Below are 13189 nucleotides of genomic sequence, written 5' to 3'. Positions count from 1 at the left end.
TCTATTCTATCTACCTTATAGAAATCCAATTTATAGTAACAATAGTATTTAGTATATATCTAAATTTACCTAAATTCAATCCAATAAAATTTTGGAGCAATTTTGGACCTAAGTCTTTATTCAAGAATAACTCAATTTTAAAGATCTAAATTGAATAAAGAAACTATGTAAAACACTAATATTATTTTGAATAACTAAAGACCAAAAAATATATATAAATTTTTAAGGGTGAAAAATAAAATAGTCCATCTTCTATATAACCTACTTAGGCAATATCTTAGCATAATTAGATACATAATAAAGAAAATAGTCTATATTATTAAATATAGATAGATGATAAAATTATAAAATAAATTCAAAGATAAATTTATATAGAACTTTTTCAAATATTAAAGTATCGATTTGAAGTATTATTTATAAAATAATTCTTTATATTAGATATATCTATATATCCAATTGTATTTAGAAAGTTATACACAAATAGATACAAAGGTTTTCGATGATAGTTTTGCCTATATAAGAATAAGAAGCAAAGACAGAAGTGGATTTGTCAATTTTTAATTATTTATTCAAATCATAAAATAAATTATAATAATTTGAAAAAAAGCCAAAAAAAAATTAAACAAAGATTTTTTTAGATTTTCAAGACTTCAAAGATTTTTGTTACATACGATTTTAAAGAAAGATTATAATGGTTTAAATTTTAATTTTTTATTTAATTAATATATCATCTATTATATTTATTAATTTGATACAAGATCACATATAATAAATTTAAAAACTTAATAAGATGAAAAGGATGCACAAGCATTATATTAAAAATATGAAACAAAACTTTAAAAATAATAAGAAATTAATAAATATTAAATATTTTAGAAGTATTTAAAAAAATAGAATTTATACATAATATGAATAGATTAGATTATCTATTAAATTTTATATTAGAGATAAGAGCTTGAATTATAAATATATTATAAAGAATATTATAATAAAATAAAATAAATATAGAAAATTAAAGTAATATAAGACAAAGATAAAAATTAAATATATATGAATAAGTAAAATCAATAAATATACCATTGTCAATAATTCTAATAAAAAGGTAATTTTAAATGTGTCAATTGTGAGATTAAAATTTCCAAAAGATGCATAAGTTTCTTTTCTTGTTGATTGATTTTGTAAAGTACAGAAAAAAAAATTAAAATTTGTGGTTCATTTTCTTCCTTGTCTCTAACTTGATTTGTTGATTTTTTTATTTTTAAATTGATTAAAAAAGATGCATCTATTATAACTATCCACCTTAGCTAAATTTTCTTCTCCAATTATATCTTTATTTTTACAATTTTTGTACCTAAAATATTTTAGGTATGCCAGTTTTTGAATTCCAATATCCACCTAAAGTCTATTAAAAAGACTAAAAAGAAGGTTTTTTACAATGCAAAGAAAAGACAAAGTAAAAGATAAAGTCAAACTGATGGTAGAAGTAGTAATAAAGGAGCAAATTTTTCATCACGATGATCTTAGGCCCAATTAAGATTAAAGGCAAGTTGAGTTTGCCTCTCTTTAAAAAAAAAGAAAAGGTAAAATTAAATATACTACTTTAAAATAGCTATTATGGTGATACTAAGTAATATAATATTTAGTACTACGACAACATTACAACTCATTGCCACCACAAGACTAGGTCATGATGTCCCTATTATAATACTATTCTAAGATCTAATCTCCAAGTTGTACTTAAAACCAATTTGGAACACTTAAATGAAGGCTCTCATTATAACACTTGCAATTCTTCACAATTGGCACTATAGCTATATGGCAATACTATACTAGCTCAACTTCTTAATCAATGAGATTTTTCACTCTTCCATGTCGTTCACTATTGATCCATATTCAAAAGCCACCAAAACTTTGACATTCATGTGTATTATGTAGCATGTCATGTACTAATTAGTAGATACAAGATAATGACTATGGCACTCAAATTACTTCTTATAAATAAGACATACTTTAAGGTATTGTGCTAAAAATTTAAAACATACTCTATTTATAAGATATACTTAAAAAATAGGCCACTCTAATCAAGAACAAAAAGAGACATGTCAATTATCAAAATATTTATTTTTATTTCTATTGCTAATAAAGCTTTTATATATTATTTATAACAAGATGGATTATAAAAAATCTACAATTCTACAAATATAATAGAATACAATCACAATGTCTAGACTTGGACAAATTATCATCTCAATGACAAATATGCTCATGCATAGATGTAGTACTAATGCCTAAGTTTACTATTCCATAATATTCTAGTTTGGAATTTAAATTTTACTACATTTATCTACTAAGTTCTAAGAGTTTTAGAAAAACCACTCATGAAAGGTTTAATATAATTTGTTATAATATCCCTACAAAAAAATTTCTTTAACACACTCTTCTATATGTGCAACTTCTATTCATACAACCTCTAGTACTAAGGTTCATTAGTTGCTTCTTAAAAGACTAGTTGTTTCTTGCTAAAATAGATATTATTTCAACTTGACAACTTTGCCAAAGATAATAATAATTTCTATATCATCGCTTTGTATTTGTTGCTATGAATTATAAAAACTTTAAAGAAGTGACAACTAAATTCTTAATAGTTTGCTACACTAACAATAATATAGACATGTACTTCAACTATCTATCTAAGCTATTGAAGTTGAAGATCACTTATGTTCACATGGATTTAATGAAGGCTTTTATAGACTCCAAAAAAATGACTTCATTTATTTTCAAGCTTATATAAGAGATTGCTGATTTTGAGAAGTTTCTTTTGAACTACCAATATGATGGTGCAAATAAGCTTAGTAGACTAGGAGATATGCATCTCTTTAAGTTTTATGTTAAGAAGGAAGACAAATATAAAGATTAACCAGTTATGTATTATAAGGTTTGTTTGATAATTTTAATTATGTAAATTACTTATTTTTATTAATTTTGTAATATTTTTTTTACTAAGATTTTTTTTAATGTTCTCTTTATTGGCACACCAATGTCATGGATGTCTATGTCTTTATTATTTTTTAAAAACAACCAATGGATTAATCATGGATATTACTTAATTTAGCAATTAAGATGTGGAGAAAAAATAACAATAATATTTCTAAGTCTCCTAACTGTGTACTTGTTCTTGTCTTTCTTTAATTAATATAAGGTAATGTCCTTATTAAATCTCCAAAAAATAATCAAGACAAAGAACTTATACAATAAGGCAAATATTTGACAAAACAAAGATTTATCTAATAAGGTATTGCAAAGTATATTGAACTTTAGAAGTCAATGATATAAAGAGATGCAATATATGCTAAAGGCATATTAGATTAAATTTGTTACCATGAGTGTATCTACTTTAAAATCACATGTCTAGTTCCAAGTACTCTATCAATGCTTTAGAAAGGATTTTAGTCAACAACTCATTAGCTAAGGAACCACATCCATAGTGTACCTTCCAACTTTAGAGCTCAAATTACTCCACACACAATTTTAAAGGATGACCCAAATACTTACACATATTATGGTCTTACAAAGAAATGACCAAAGCTATATTTCAATTCCTATACATATGTATTTTTTAAAATCTTTGTATTATGTTGGCCTTATGAGAGACATTGCTTTTCTATATTATTAAGATACACCTCATCCTCTATTAATCTGTAGGTTGATTGTAACTGTGAAACTTTTATGGTTGAATAATAGACAACAATGTATTTTAAAAATGACCAAATACACTTATAGCAAGAGAATATTGAATAAAGCAATGGACATTGGAGCTTATTCATTCATGGATAATTAGTCTTACTATTGTCTTGTAATTTCATAAAATACCTTGACATAAGACAAAAAGGTCCCAAAAAACTTATTTGAACTTAGAAGCATTAATAATAATTCTTTTGGCTAATTTAGGTATTTGAGACAAAGTAGTTACTAATTTGGAAGATTGTTAATTGGAGCTCATTAGACTTAAGAGTGAAGAAACTGTCAGTGATTCACCAATACTTTGATGAATTAATTTCAAATTTTTTAGAATTATTCACTCAATATGTAATATTTTGATAGAATATGATTAAGTTGATAGTTGAAAATTTAAACATGATATTTTAAAACCTATATACAAGCATAATATATTACTTTAATTTTTTGATTATATATATATATATATATATATATATATATATCCATTATAAATATAAGCTTTTACTCTGAAATAAGATCCTCCTTTCAATAAAATAATCATCATCTAAATCCAAATCCATCACTTTTGAATTGTCCAATATATTTGCTCTTCTAATCACAAGGACCTATACTTGAATGTGATTTATTTTTAGTTATAAGATAAGAAAACAACAACCATCTTCTTAATCTTTAGAAAAAAGATGCAGTAGAATAAAACGAATAACTGTATGTACACATGTATACCTACCTACAAACACCAAAATCTAATCTACTTTCTTATATTCCAATTTAAGATTTGCTTGCAAGTAAAACAATAATAAAAATAAAAATAAAAATCCAAAGCTTTCTCTAATTTTAAAAAAATCAAGAAAAACACCACAAAAAACTTAAGCTAGATCCTCTCCCCACCTCCATGTAGAGAAATGCCCATATAATCGACAATTAAGGAAGGAAAGAATATCAGACTAAACAAGAAATTAGGGTTTCCGAGCGCGGGGATGGCGGTGGCTGAGGCGGTGGGCGTGTCGTGACGCAGAGCGTGGCGAGGACGAGGACGTGGCCGTGCCGGTGGCACCCGCAGCGCTGGCGTCGCGATCAAGGGACGGACCCCGCAGGAATCGCAACAAAAATCGAGTACAATCCACCAGAGCAGAGTGGGATTTGTACGTATTCCCCACAAAACATCCTTGAATTGTTGCAGCGAATTAACACCAATCTCGTCGCGGTGCTTTCTTTCCTCTCTCAGCTACTCTTCCTGCCACCGCCGCTGTCGCACACCGATTTAATCTGCTTTTGTTTGCGAACTCGTCCCTTTCGTGCGAGTTTCCGTGCTCGAATTGCCAAGGTCTGCTTCCCCCCAGTTTTGTAGTTAGATTCTGAATTACCCCCGCCAAGGGTTTGCGTTGGGTTGCTCCGCGTTTTGAGTTTTCTAACGGACTTTAGGGCTGGTTCGTTTGTGCGTTTCCGTAGTTGCTGGAATTGTGTCGATCGTGGGGTTTTGTGTTTGAAGGATTCGAATTCTGGTTGGGTTTGGTCGGTGCTCGTGTTGTTCTTGCACCGGTGGCTTTTGCTTGGTGCGAAGAGGTGATTTTAAGGGTGTTGTGGATTGTTGCAGGTGAAGTTGGGGTCGGATTTGGAAAAATCGGGTGGATTCAGACGCCATGGCGGTCCGGAACTTGGTATGGGGAGTTGCGATGCTGGTGGTGTGTATGATTTGCGTCGCGGAGGGTTCGCGTGTGAATTTTGGTACGATGGATCGAATAGTTTACCCTTCTTCAATTATCGTTCATGATGCTGCTGCAATGCAATATGGTTTTCCTAGTTTTGTTTCTGGTACCTCATGCACTAGGGTTTCACCCCATTTCGGACGTTTAGCACAGAGTTTGAAGTGAAAGCATCTTTTCTTACCTTCACCATTGAATTAGCGGAGAGGTTGATTGTCTTCACTTATAGTATGGATTTGTCGTTCTTGTAATTTCAGTTTACAAGTTGATAGAATTCCGTCCGAGTAGTAATTTTGCAGTATAAGCTAGGTTTCTGACCAACCCCCCTTCTTTTTCTGCTCTGGTGTGAAGGTACTGTTGCAAGGAGAGGAAAGCTGATCAGACAGAACGCATTTGTGTCGAGGATTAATTTGTGCGACACATGCCTTCAGCTCTCGCAAGAAGCATTAACGGTGCTGGCTAACCCAGATACGCCCAAGCAGGTCATCGACAAGGCGGATGAGTTCGTTTGCCACTCTCTTCAACCTGGGCTAAAGAAGAAGGTTAGAAAATTTCTCCCTTGATAGCGATTGCGTGTTTTAAATATAGAGCAGGAATGCGGTCATTTTGTACTAGTCATGGTAAAAGTAACGAAGTGTAAATGTTCGATCATTAGAATTTTTCCATTTTATCGTGTGTTTTGTATTCCTTAATTATTCAGGATTGGTTCAAGTTCTGACAGCAGTTGACCTGACGTGGGGATTAATAAAGTGAGATTATGATGGAGAGTGAGTGTGTACCATTATAGTATTTTTCTTTTTCTTTTCATTTTTCTTTTACATCTTGGGATTATTGATGTTTTGACTGTATACTGTGTATGATGGCAATGTTTGGCAGTGTGAAAAGATGGTGGCTGAATATGTACCGCAAGCGATCTTGGAGCTGGAAACACTGCTCGGACCAGAAAAACTTTGCTACGAGTCGGGCGTCTGCATGCCCCCTGCTATCAAGGCTTTCCAAGATGAGAAGAAGAAGTGCACAGTTTGCCAAGATCTGGCCACTGACGCTTTGACCTACTTGGAAAATAACAAAACTCGTGAGGAAATCGTCATTGCTCTTCACCTTGGGTGTTCACAGCTGAGGGAGCTAAGCAAGTCGGTACGTGAACCAAGCTCATTCGTTCACTTGTCCCTTTACTGGTTATATATCACAATCAATGGTCCTGTTTCTACTCTTTCTACTGTAATTCTTTGTGGAGGCTCAGCTCGGAGGACCCCAATCCTTAACTTTCCAAGAACCATAGCCATTTTCACGGAAAATCTGGATTGGGTACTAAAAGACTATAATAGAGATTAGCAAAAGTAGCATAATGTTCGTAGCAATATTTTTTTTTTCGTAGAATAGCAACTGTCTTCCGGTGAGCTGATGGTTTTATTTTGTGTTCAGTGTGATCTATTGGTGGATTTGTACTCCGCACGAATGATGGAGCAGCTTGAGAACATCACACCTCAGGAATTCTGTCAGATGACCAAGATGTGCAAGCCATCAAGAATGGTCTCGGCTGGTAACGACTGTGCCACTTGCCAGTTTGCTATCTTGGAGATCAAGATAAAATTGGAGGACCCAAAGACCCAGGTATTCACTGGAAATAAAGAATTTTATGTTAATTGTGCTAATATTCTATAGCTTATTGACCCGCGTTTGTTGTTCCCATGCTTTGTGTTATATTTGTAAATAGTTTTACCTGCTTAATGTTTGCTTCATGTCAGAGTAGTCAGATGGATTATTATAAGTCAATTTTATTGAACTTCCCCTCACAAACTTGTATGAATGTACCGGTTGAAGCTCTGGAGTTAACCTAGTATTGAATGTTGTAATATTGTAGGAGAAGGTGCTGGAGGCGTTCATGAATAGTTGCAACCGTGTCGTCAACCACGTTGACGAGGTTTGTTTGTCTACTTCCTCTCTTATTTGTGTCTGTATCAGTGCTGGACCACGATTTTTAAGTGTTGAAGTCGTTCTACCTCTTGTTTTCATTTATCCCCGACTTCGTCTAACATTGAAGTGGGCGCTTTTGATATAACTAGCTTTTGTTAAATACATCCTCTGATTTTGCTGACCTTCTGGTGTGCAGTGCAAGTTGCTTGTGGCACAGTATGGCCCATTCGTTCTCGCCAATATCGACAAGATACTCGATTCTCAGGCACTGTGCTGCAAGACTGGTTTCTGCCAGAGTAGAATTTGTCCCCAGAAGGCTAAAGGGTGGACGGAAACGATGGCTATGCTTTTCCACGTGGATGAGGGTCCTCTTATTGCATTACCACACGAGCGCCTCACCAGAACTCATTGAAGACCTATGCAAATGTGCGAAGGGGTGCTTTGACGCATGAATAGTCAGATTTGTGTGGTATAGAATTTTCCAGTTATGCGCTTGTATTTATGTAGATAACACTCAAAATTGGTTTGGTTGCTTACTAGAATCACTTTCATTTATCTTTGTAACTTAGCTGGCGAGGCTACGTAAAATTAAAAATAATAATCATGCATGTCTCTTCAACAAAGACATTTGATGTGTTTCACTATGTTTTATTCTGTGCTCTAGAGCATTAATTCTTAGTTCTCACACGGAAGTTAGTCCTTTTCTTTGAATTTGTTATTGAGTGAGATGATAGTATTGCAGCAGCAAATAATGTGTGAAAGCAATTTGACCTGGGGAAGCTGCAAGTTCCTGTTTGGTGAGCTTCAAAGTTTTTGCTGATTCCGCTTGTCACTAGGAACACCGACATCAATTTACTTTGAGGCATCAAGCTCAGGCTGCCAATATGATTGGGTTCAGAACCAGAAGCAGTGATTTGGATTTATATTTCGCTATTCTTTGTCGATGTCTGACATGTTGCAGAGTGGTTTGAATTGTCATTGCAGGGATTAGGAAGCATATTGCTAGCGATTATTATTGTTAGTATTAGCATATTAGCAATTATGAGTTTCACTTAGTACAAACAAAACCGACGAAGCAGGTGTGAACGATTTTGAAATCGTATTTTTTTAGTATGACGATATTATTTAATATTCCTATTACTTTTTAGAAAAGTGACTAATTTTGAGTTATATAAATCCTGTTGTTGTATTCATACATGGTGTATTCTTTTTTCTTTATTGCTTTCTGTAAGGATTAGTACATGAAGTATAAAAGTTGATGCTAAATTTAATTTTCTAAATTTGAAATCAAATATTTTTATGTTGTCATGTGTACTAAATAGGTTTTTGAGTGTTATGTAGAAATTTTCTTAACTACTATTAATCACTTTTACCATTTTTAAATGACCACAACAATTATTACAATGTATTGTTAATTTTTCATTAGCATGTAGCAATCATATTTTGATCGAAATATAATATTTTTAATAGAATAAAGCTCTTTTTGTTTAAAAAAAACAATATGTATATGTATATATATATATATATATATATATATATGTATAAACCTATATACACATATCATCTAAATTTATTATGAATGTATTATAAATTTACATTGCCTTTAAACTATGAATGATGTGAACATAGTTTCATACCTGGTGTTCAATGTCTAACAAATTTTATTTACTTCTTTAATCAATTTGTATCATGTACAAAAAAATCAATGATCTATCAAATAAAAGTTTATAATATTTTGGTATCTCTTAAGAATTCGTATAGATTCAATACAGTAAGATACTATTGCAAAATATCTTCTGTACCAAATATTTAATTGAAACTTTGAAGCCAAAATGTAATTTATATGATCAAATACAATTTGTAACAAACAATTGTTTTACATGCTACAACAATTATGTCAAATTCTACTGGCATTTATGAAGCTCTTATATTGCATCAATCAAATATATATATATATTTACACACACACACACACAAGAATAGTACAATTATATATACAATAACTAGTACATTCAAATTTAAAGTCATAAAGATGATTCTATTTTGTACTATTTCCAACACAATCTTACCTAAGTGTTAATGTTACTTTTAAGGTACTTCTTCAAATTTGTATCCTATCTCCCAAGTTGCTTTCAAAGCAATTATGAAACATTCTTCAATGAAGACTTTAAAGTGCCTCATAAAATATTCATAGATATTTCGTAGAATTTTCAAGTGTTGTTATAAGGGACCTCCTTGGATTACATATGGCAAGACTTGAGGTGTTTGACAATGGTCTTGTGACAATGGTCTTGTACCAAAAAATCACCTTCAATAAGCAACTTTTGAATATATTTGAGATCTTGCAACCTCTCCTATAATACAAATGAAATTATAGGGGACTACAATATAGGAAAATTATTTTAAGAATCATAAAATTCACTTCCTTCTTGAACAACTTTGTAATTAAGAATATAATTTGGATTGTAGAATAATATAACAAGGAAGATTTTTAAGAATTCTATCTAAAAATATAGAATAATCAAAGATGATATTTAAATGGATTAATTAAATATTTTTAGAGATCTAAAATAATTGGACCCTATACAATATATAATTCCTATACGACATTTATTAGTTGTTGTTTATTATCAATAATGTTAAAGTTTAAATAGAATATTTCTTTATAATATTATAACAAGAAATCAAATATTTTAATGTAATTACATATCTTAGTTAGGATTCTTTTATCATAGTAATAATTTCGTACATTTTATTCTACACACATTAGAATTTTAGTTCTATGAAAAATGTGTAAATATATGTATATATATATATATATATATATATATCATTTAGTTATTTAGAACATGACCTCAATACAAATAAGACATTATAATTCAAAATTAATAAATGAATATACCTTAGCAAGCTATTTATATAATCAATCAATATTTATTAATAAAAATAATAACAGAAAATTTAATGATTTTTTTAAAAAAAATTATAAAGATTCTATATTTTAAAATATTAAATACCTCAAATGTATTGAGAATATTTTAAACACAAATTAGAATTGTTGAGGCCCATAAATATTAGAGTTCCCATTACACAGATTCACCCAAAATCATGTTATGCAGGAATCATGTGTGAAGAATGTTGGACCATTAATTAAAACTATATTTTAAATCAAGGTTAGTTAGTGAAAGTATTAACCTGGAGCATAAGTTGCGAGGGGACTCTAGAAGTGCTAGCTGAGAATAACTGAAGTGCCCACCAAAGAAACCAAACATGACCTGTAAAAGAGGTTGATCTTGCAATAATTTTTAAAAAATAAAATAAAATAAAATAATGTTACAATTCTGTTCTTTGAACAAAATATTTTTACATTTGTCAAACACCAAAGAAATCTCTAGGGTGAGAAAGATAACAAAACAAAAGCTGTCAAGCACTAGGAAAACTCTACAAAATGCATACAAATCTGCAAAACCTTCATCATCAAAATTATAACATTAGCAAATCATTCCACAAAGTGCCTTGCAAACTTCACCTAACCCTAAACTTGGTGTACCAATGGTTTTGAACTCATTATATAAACTAGCATAGAATGTTAATGTGCTTCCATAGAAAATTCTTACAAAAATACTTAGTTCTCAACCAGCCAGGGATACACCAAACCTTTGGATTAAGGATGCTTCTTATGGGTAAAATTATTGTGGGAGTCGCAAGGATTTATGGCCCATGTGTGAAAGAATAAATTCAAAGTTTAGAGCACATCCTGCAATTCAAGTCTTATAGAATAAGGTCCCAGTAGTCAAAAAAGCATTGTGCAAGATTCTGGATTTATACTACTTTTGACCCCTGAACCCTAATAGTTTTTTGATTAATATGCCATGGACATCTTCAAAAGTTCATCTATGATTGAATCTTTGATATCCCAAAGGTGTTGCTCACTGCAAAGTTCAGATTCTAACATTGTTGTGGAAAGAGAGTTTTTGTTTTTTAAAATTTGTTTGAATTGAATTTGTGGTGGTTGCTTGATAGTATCAATCACCATTGTGTCAACCTTGAGTTTGATGAGGAATAATTCTTAGGATATGCAACAGCAAAAGAAATTAAATTTTAATTATAAAAAAAATCACTTGATTTCTCATTTAAACTATAAAATCTTACTTTTTAATATTAATCTTGCAAATCTCATTTTATATATATTTTTAAATTGAACACCACTCAAAAAAATTGTTAGAAAAATGAAAACATTGATTTTATTTTACACTCGTTATTTAATTATTTTATAAAATATACACATAATTTTATGATGTCAGTGCTACATCGATGTAGCACTCTCTCATTCATATACATACATATACAATGTGTATATATACAGATCACTCAATTTAAACCACGATTATAATTTGTGCAAAGGTTTTTTTTTTTAAATAATAGTGAATATATGCAAAAACGTGTAATTGAAGCATAAACATCAAATATATCAATACTGATTCGAATGTCAAGGTTCAGACTGAAGAATCTCCAATTGAGTAGAAAGTATGTTGGCTCTACTTGTGAAAAACAGTACTCGAGTTGTGCCTATGGTTTACTATCCTAAAACATCATATTCTTTGTGTAAGAATCATGCCATACTGACAGCTTTTTGAAAAAAACAGTCTATATTTTATTTTTTAAGTAAATAAATAAAATGTCATTGAGCCGCTAAATATCTAAAGATTCATTTTTCTCTAAAACAGATCCGTGAAAGTATTATGCTATATAACGACAATAACACGGTACAAGGTCAGCATCAAAAGAAAATCGAAGATGATTGAAACACTGAAATTCAATAGTTTTAAAAACACATGAAGGGTCACAAAGTCTTGGCCAAGAATATGTAAGAATATCTAGCTAACAGAACTTCAGACAACTGAATGGAAAAACACTCATTACAACCAGAATGATCAAACCTTTAAAAAAATTAAAATTAAATTAAAAAATGAACCTAAAATAGTATACGTCGTAGAAGATAGTGTTATCCGTTCACATTGATATTACGAAAAAAAAACAGACAAAAAGAAGCTTTGGCAACTGTGGTATTCGAGTGAGCCACACGAACAGTAGCTATGAATCCAGCCTACGAAGTCAACACTGTTCCCACGTCTGTTCCGACGACGACAAAAACAGCCTGTGTTGGTGTTTGGGTGTGTTTTTTCCCGGGGAATAGGGGATCAGAGCCATCTGAGCTTGAGAGATGGAGCAGGGCTCTGAACCCGTTCAGACATCAGAGCTGTGAGCTCATGAGCACAATTAATCACGTCAACTTGCCAGTCAACCACTCACTCAACTCAGTCAATGCCCACGTTGTGATGCACTTTCATGGATTTTCCTGCTTTAAGGAACTCCCATGCGTTGCTTGCGCTGCGTGATGCCATCGCTGCTGCAGCAGCTTCACCACCTCCTCCAAGTTACTTCCCTGCAATCGGCTGGCTGCTGCTGCACCCCCCTCCTCTGCCCAGCTCTGAGCAAAACCACTTCTGAGCGCATTTGCAAACAATACCGAAAGTAGCCTCTCATGCAACAACACAGTCCAATTTCCCCCCCTTTCTTCCTGAGCCCTGGATCTGATCCGATCATCTCGTCGAGGGCGTCACGCTGCCGCCATTTTTCTACCGAACTGAGTTGTTGTTGGTGTGTAACTGATGATGATGATGCTGGTTTGTTGTTGTTGCAGTGGAGGGTCAGTGAGACTGGAATAATAATACGCGTGTTTATCTCTCATCCTTTTGTTTGCTTAAAATAGTAACGGCATTGTATTAATTTGGTTATTAGAAAATAACATGTATTATATATATATATGT

General features: G+C 31.7%; 1 protein-coding gene and 1 long non-coding RNA gene across 6 annotated transcripts; one reads left to right on the top strand and one right to left on the bottom strand.

Moving 5' to 3' along the window:
* The first annotated feature begins 4693 nt into the window (after window positions 1-4693).
* Window positions 4694-7981, top strand: LOC112294903 (uncharacterized). 3 transcript variants are annotated; one of them, XM_073540374.2, is made up of 7 exons: window positions 4694-4880; window positions 5333-5463; window positions 5793-5983; window positions 6318-6578; window positions 6867-7055; window positions 7306-7365; window positions 7555-7981. In XM_073540374.2, the coding sequence occupies exons 2-7, from the start codon at window positions 5379-5381 to the stop codon at window positions 7768-7770; spliced, it is 1002 nt and encodes a 333-aa protein (XP_073396475.1). In that variant the 5' UTR covers window positions 4694-4880; window positions 5333-5378; the 3' UTR covers window positions 7771-7981. The 3 variants fall into 3 exon arrangements, with proteins under 3 accessions (XP_073396475.1, XP_024401660.1, XP_024401661.1); XM_024545892.3 differs by lacking the exon at window positions 4694-4880 and adding an exon at window positions 4897-5062; XM_024545893.3 differs by lacking the exon at window positions 4694-4880 and adding an exon at window positions 5097-5165.
* LOC149987576 (uncharacterized) lies at window positions 7550-13189 on the bottom strand. 3 transcript variants are annotated; one of them, XR_016498041.1, is made up of 3 exons: window positions 10554-13189; window positions 9428-9666; window positions 7550-9068 (listed from the first exon to the last, which is right to left on the bottom strand). It is a non-coding gene; the product is annotated as an uncharacterized LOC149987576 (long non-coding RNA). The 3 variants fall into 3 exon arrangements; XR_016498042.1 differs by having other exon boundaries at window positions 7550-9666; window positions 10554-10633; window positions 11016-13189; XR_016498040.1 differs by having other exon boundaries at window positions 7550-9666.

The sequence above is a fragment of the Physcomitrium patens genome, chromosome 17 (assembly GCF_059467195.1).
Source record: "Physcomitrium patens ecotype Gransden chromosome 17, ASM5946719v1, whole genome shotgun sequence".
Classification (NCBI taxonomy): domain Eukaryota; kingdom Viridiplantae; phylum Streptophyta; class Bryopsida; order Funariales; family Funariaceae; genus Physcomitrium; species Physcomitrium patens.
The sequence above is the reverse complement of the archived record's forward strand: the minus strand, read 5'-3'. Positions and strand labels throughout refer to the sequence as shown.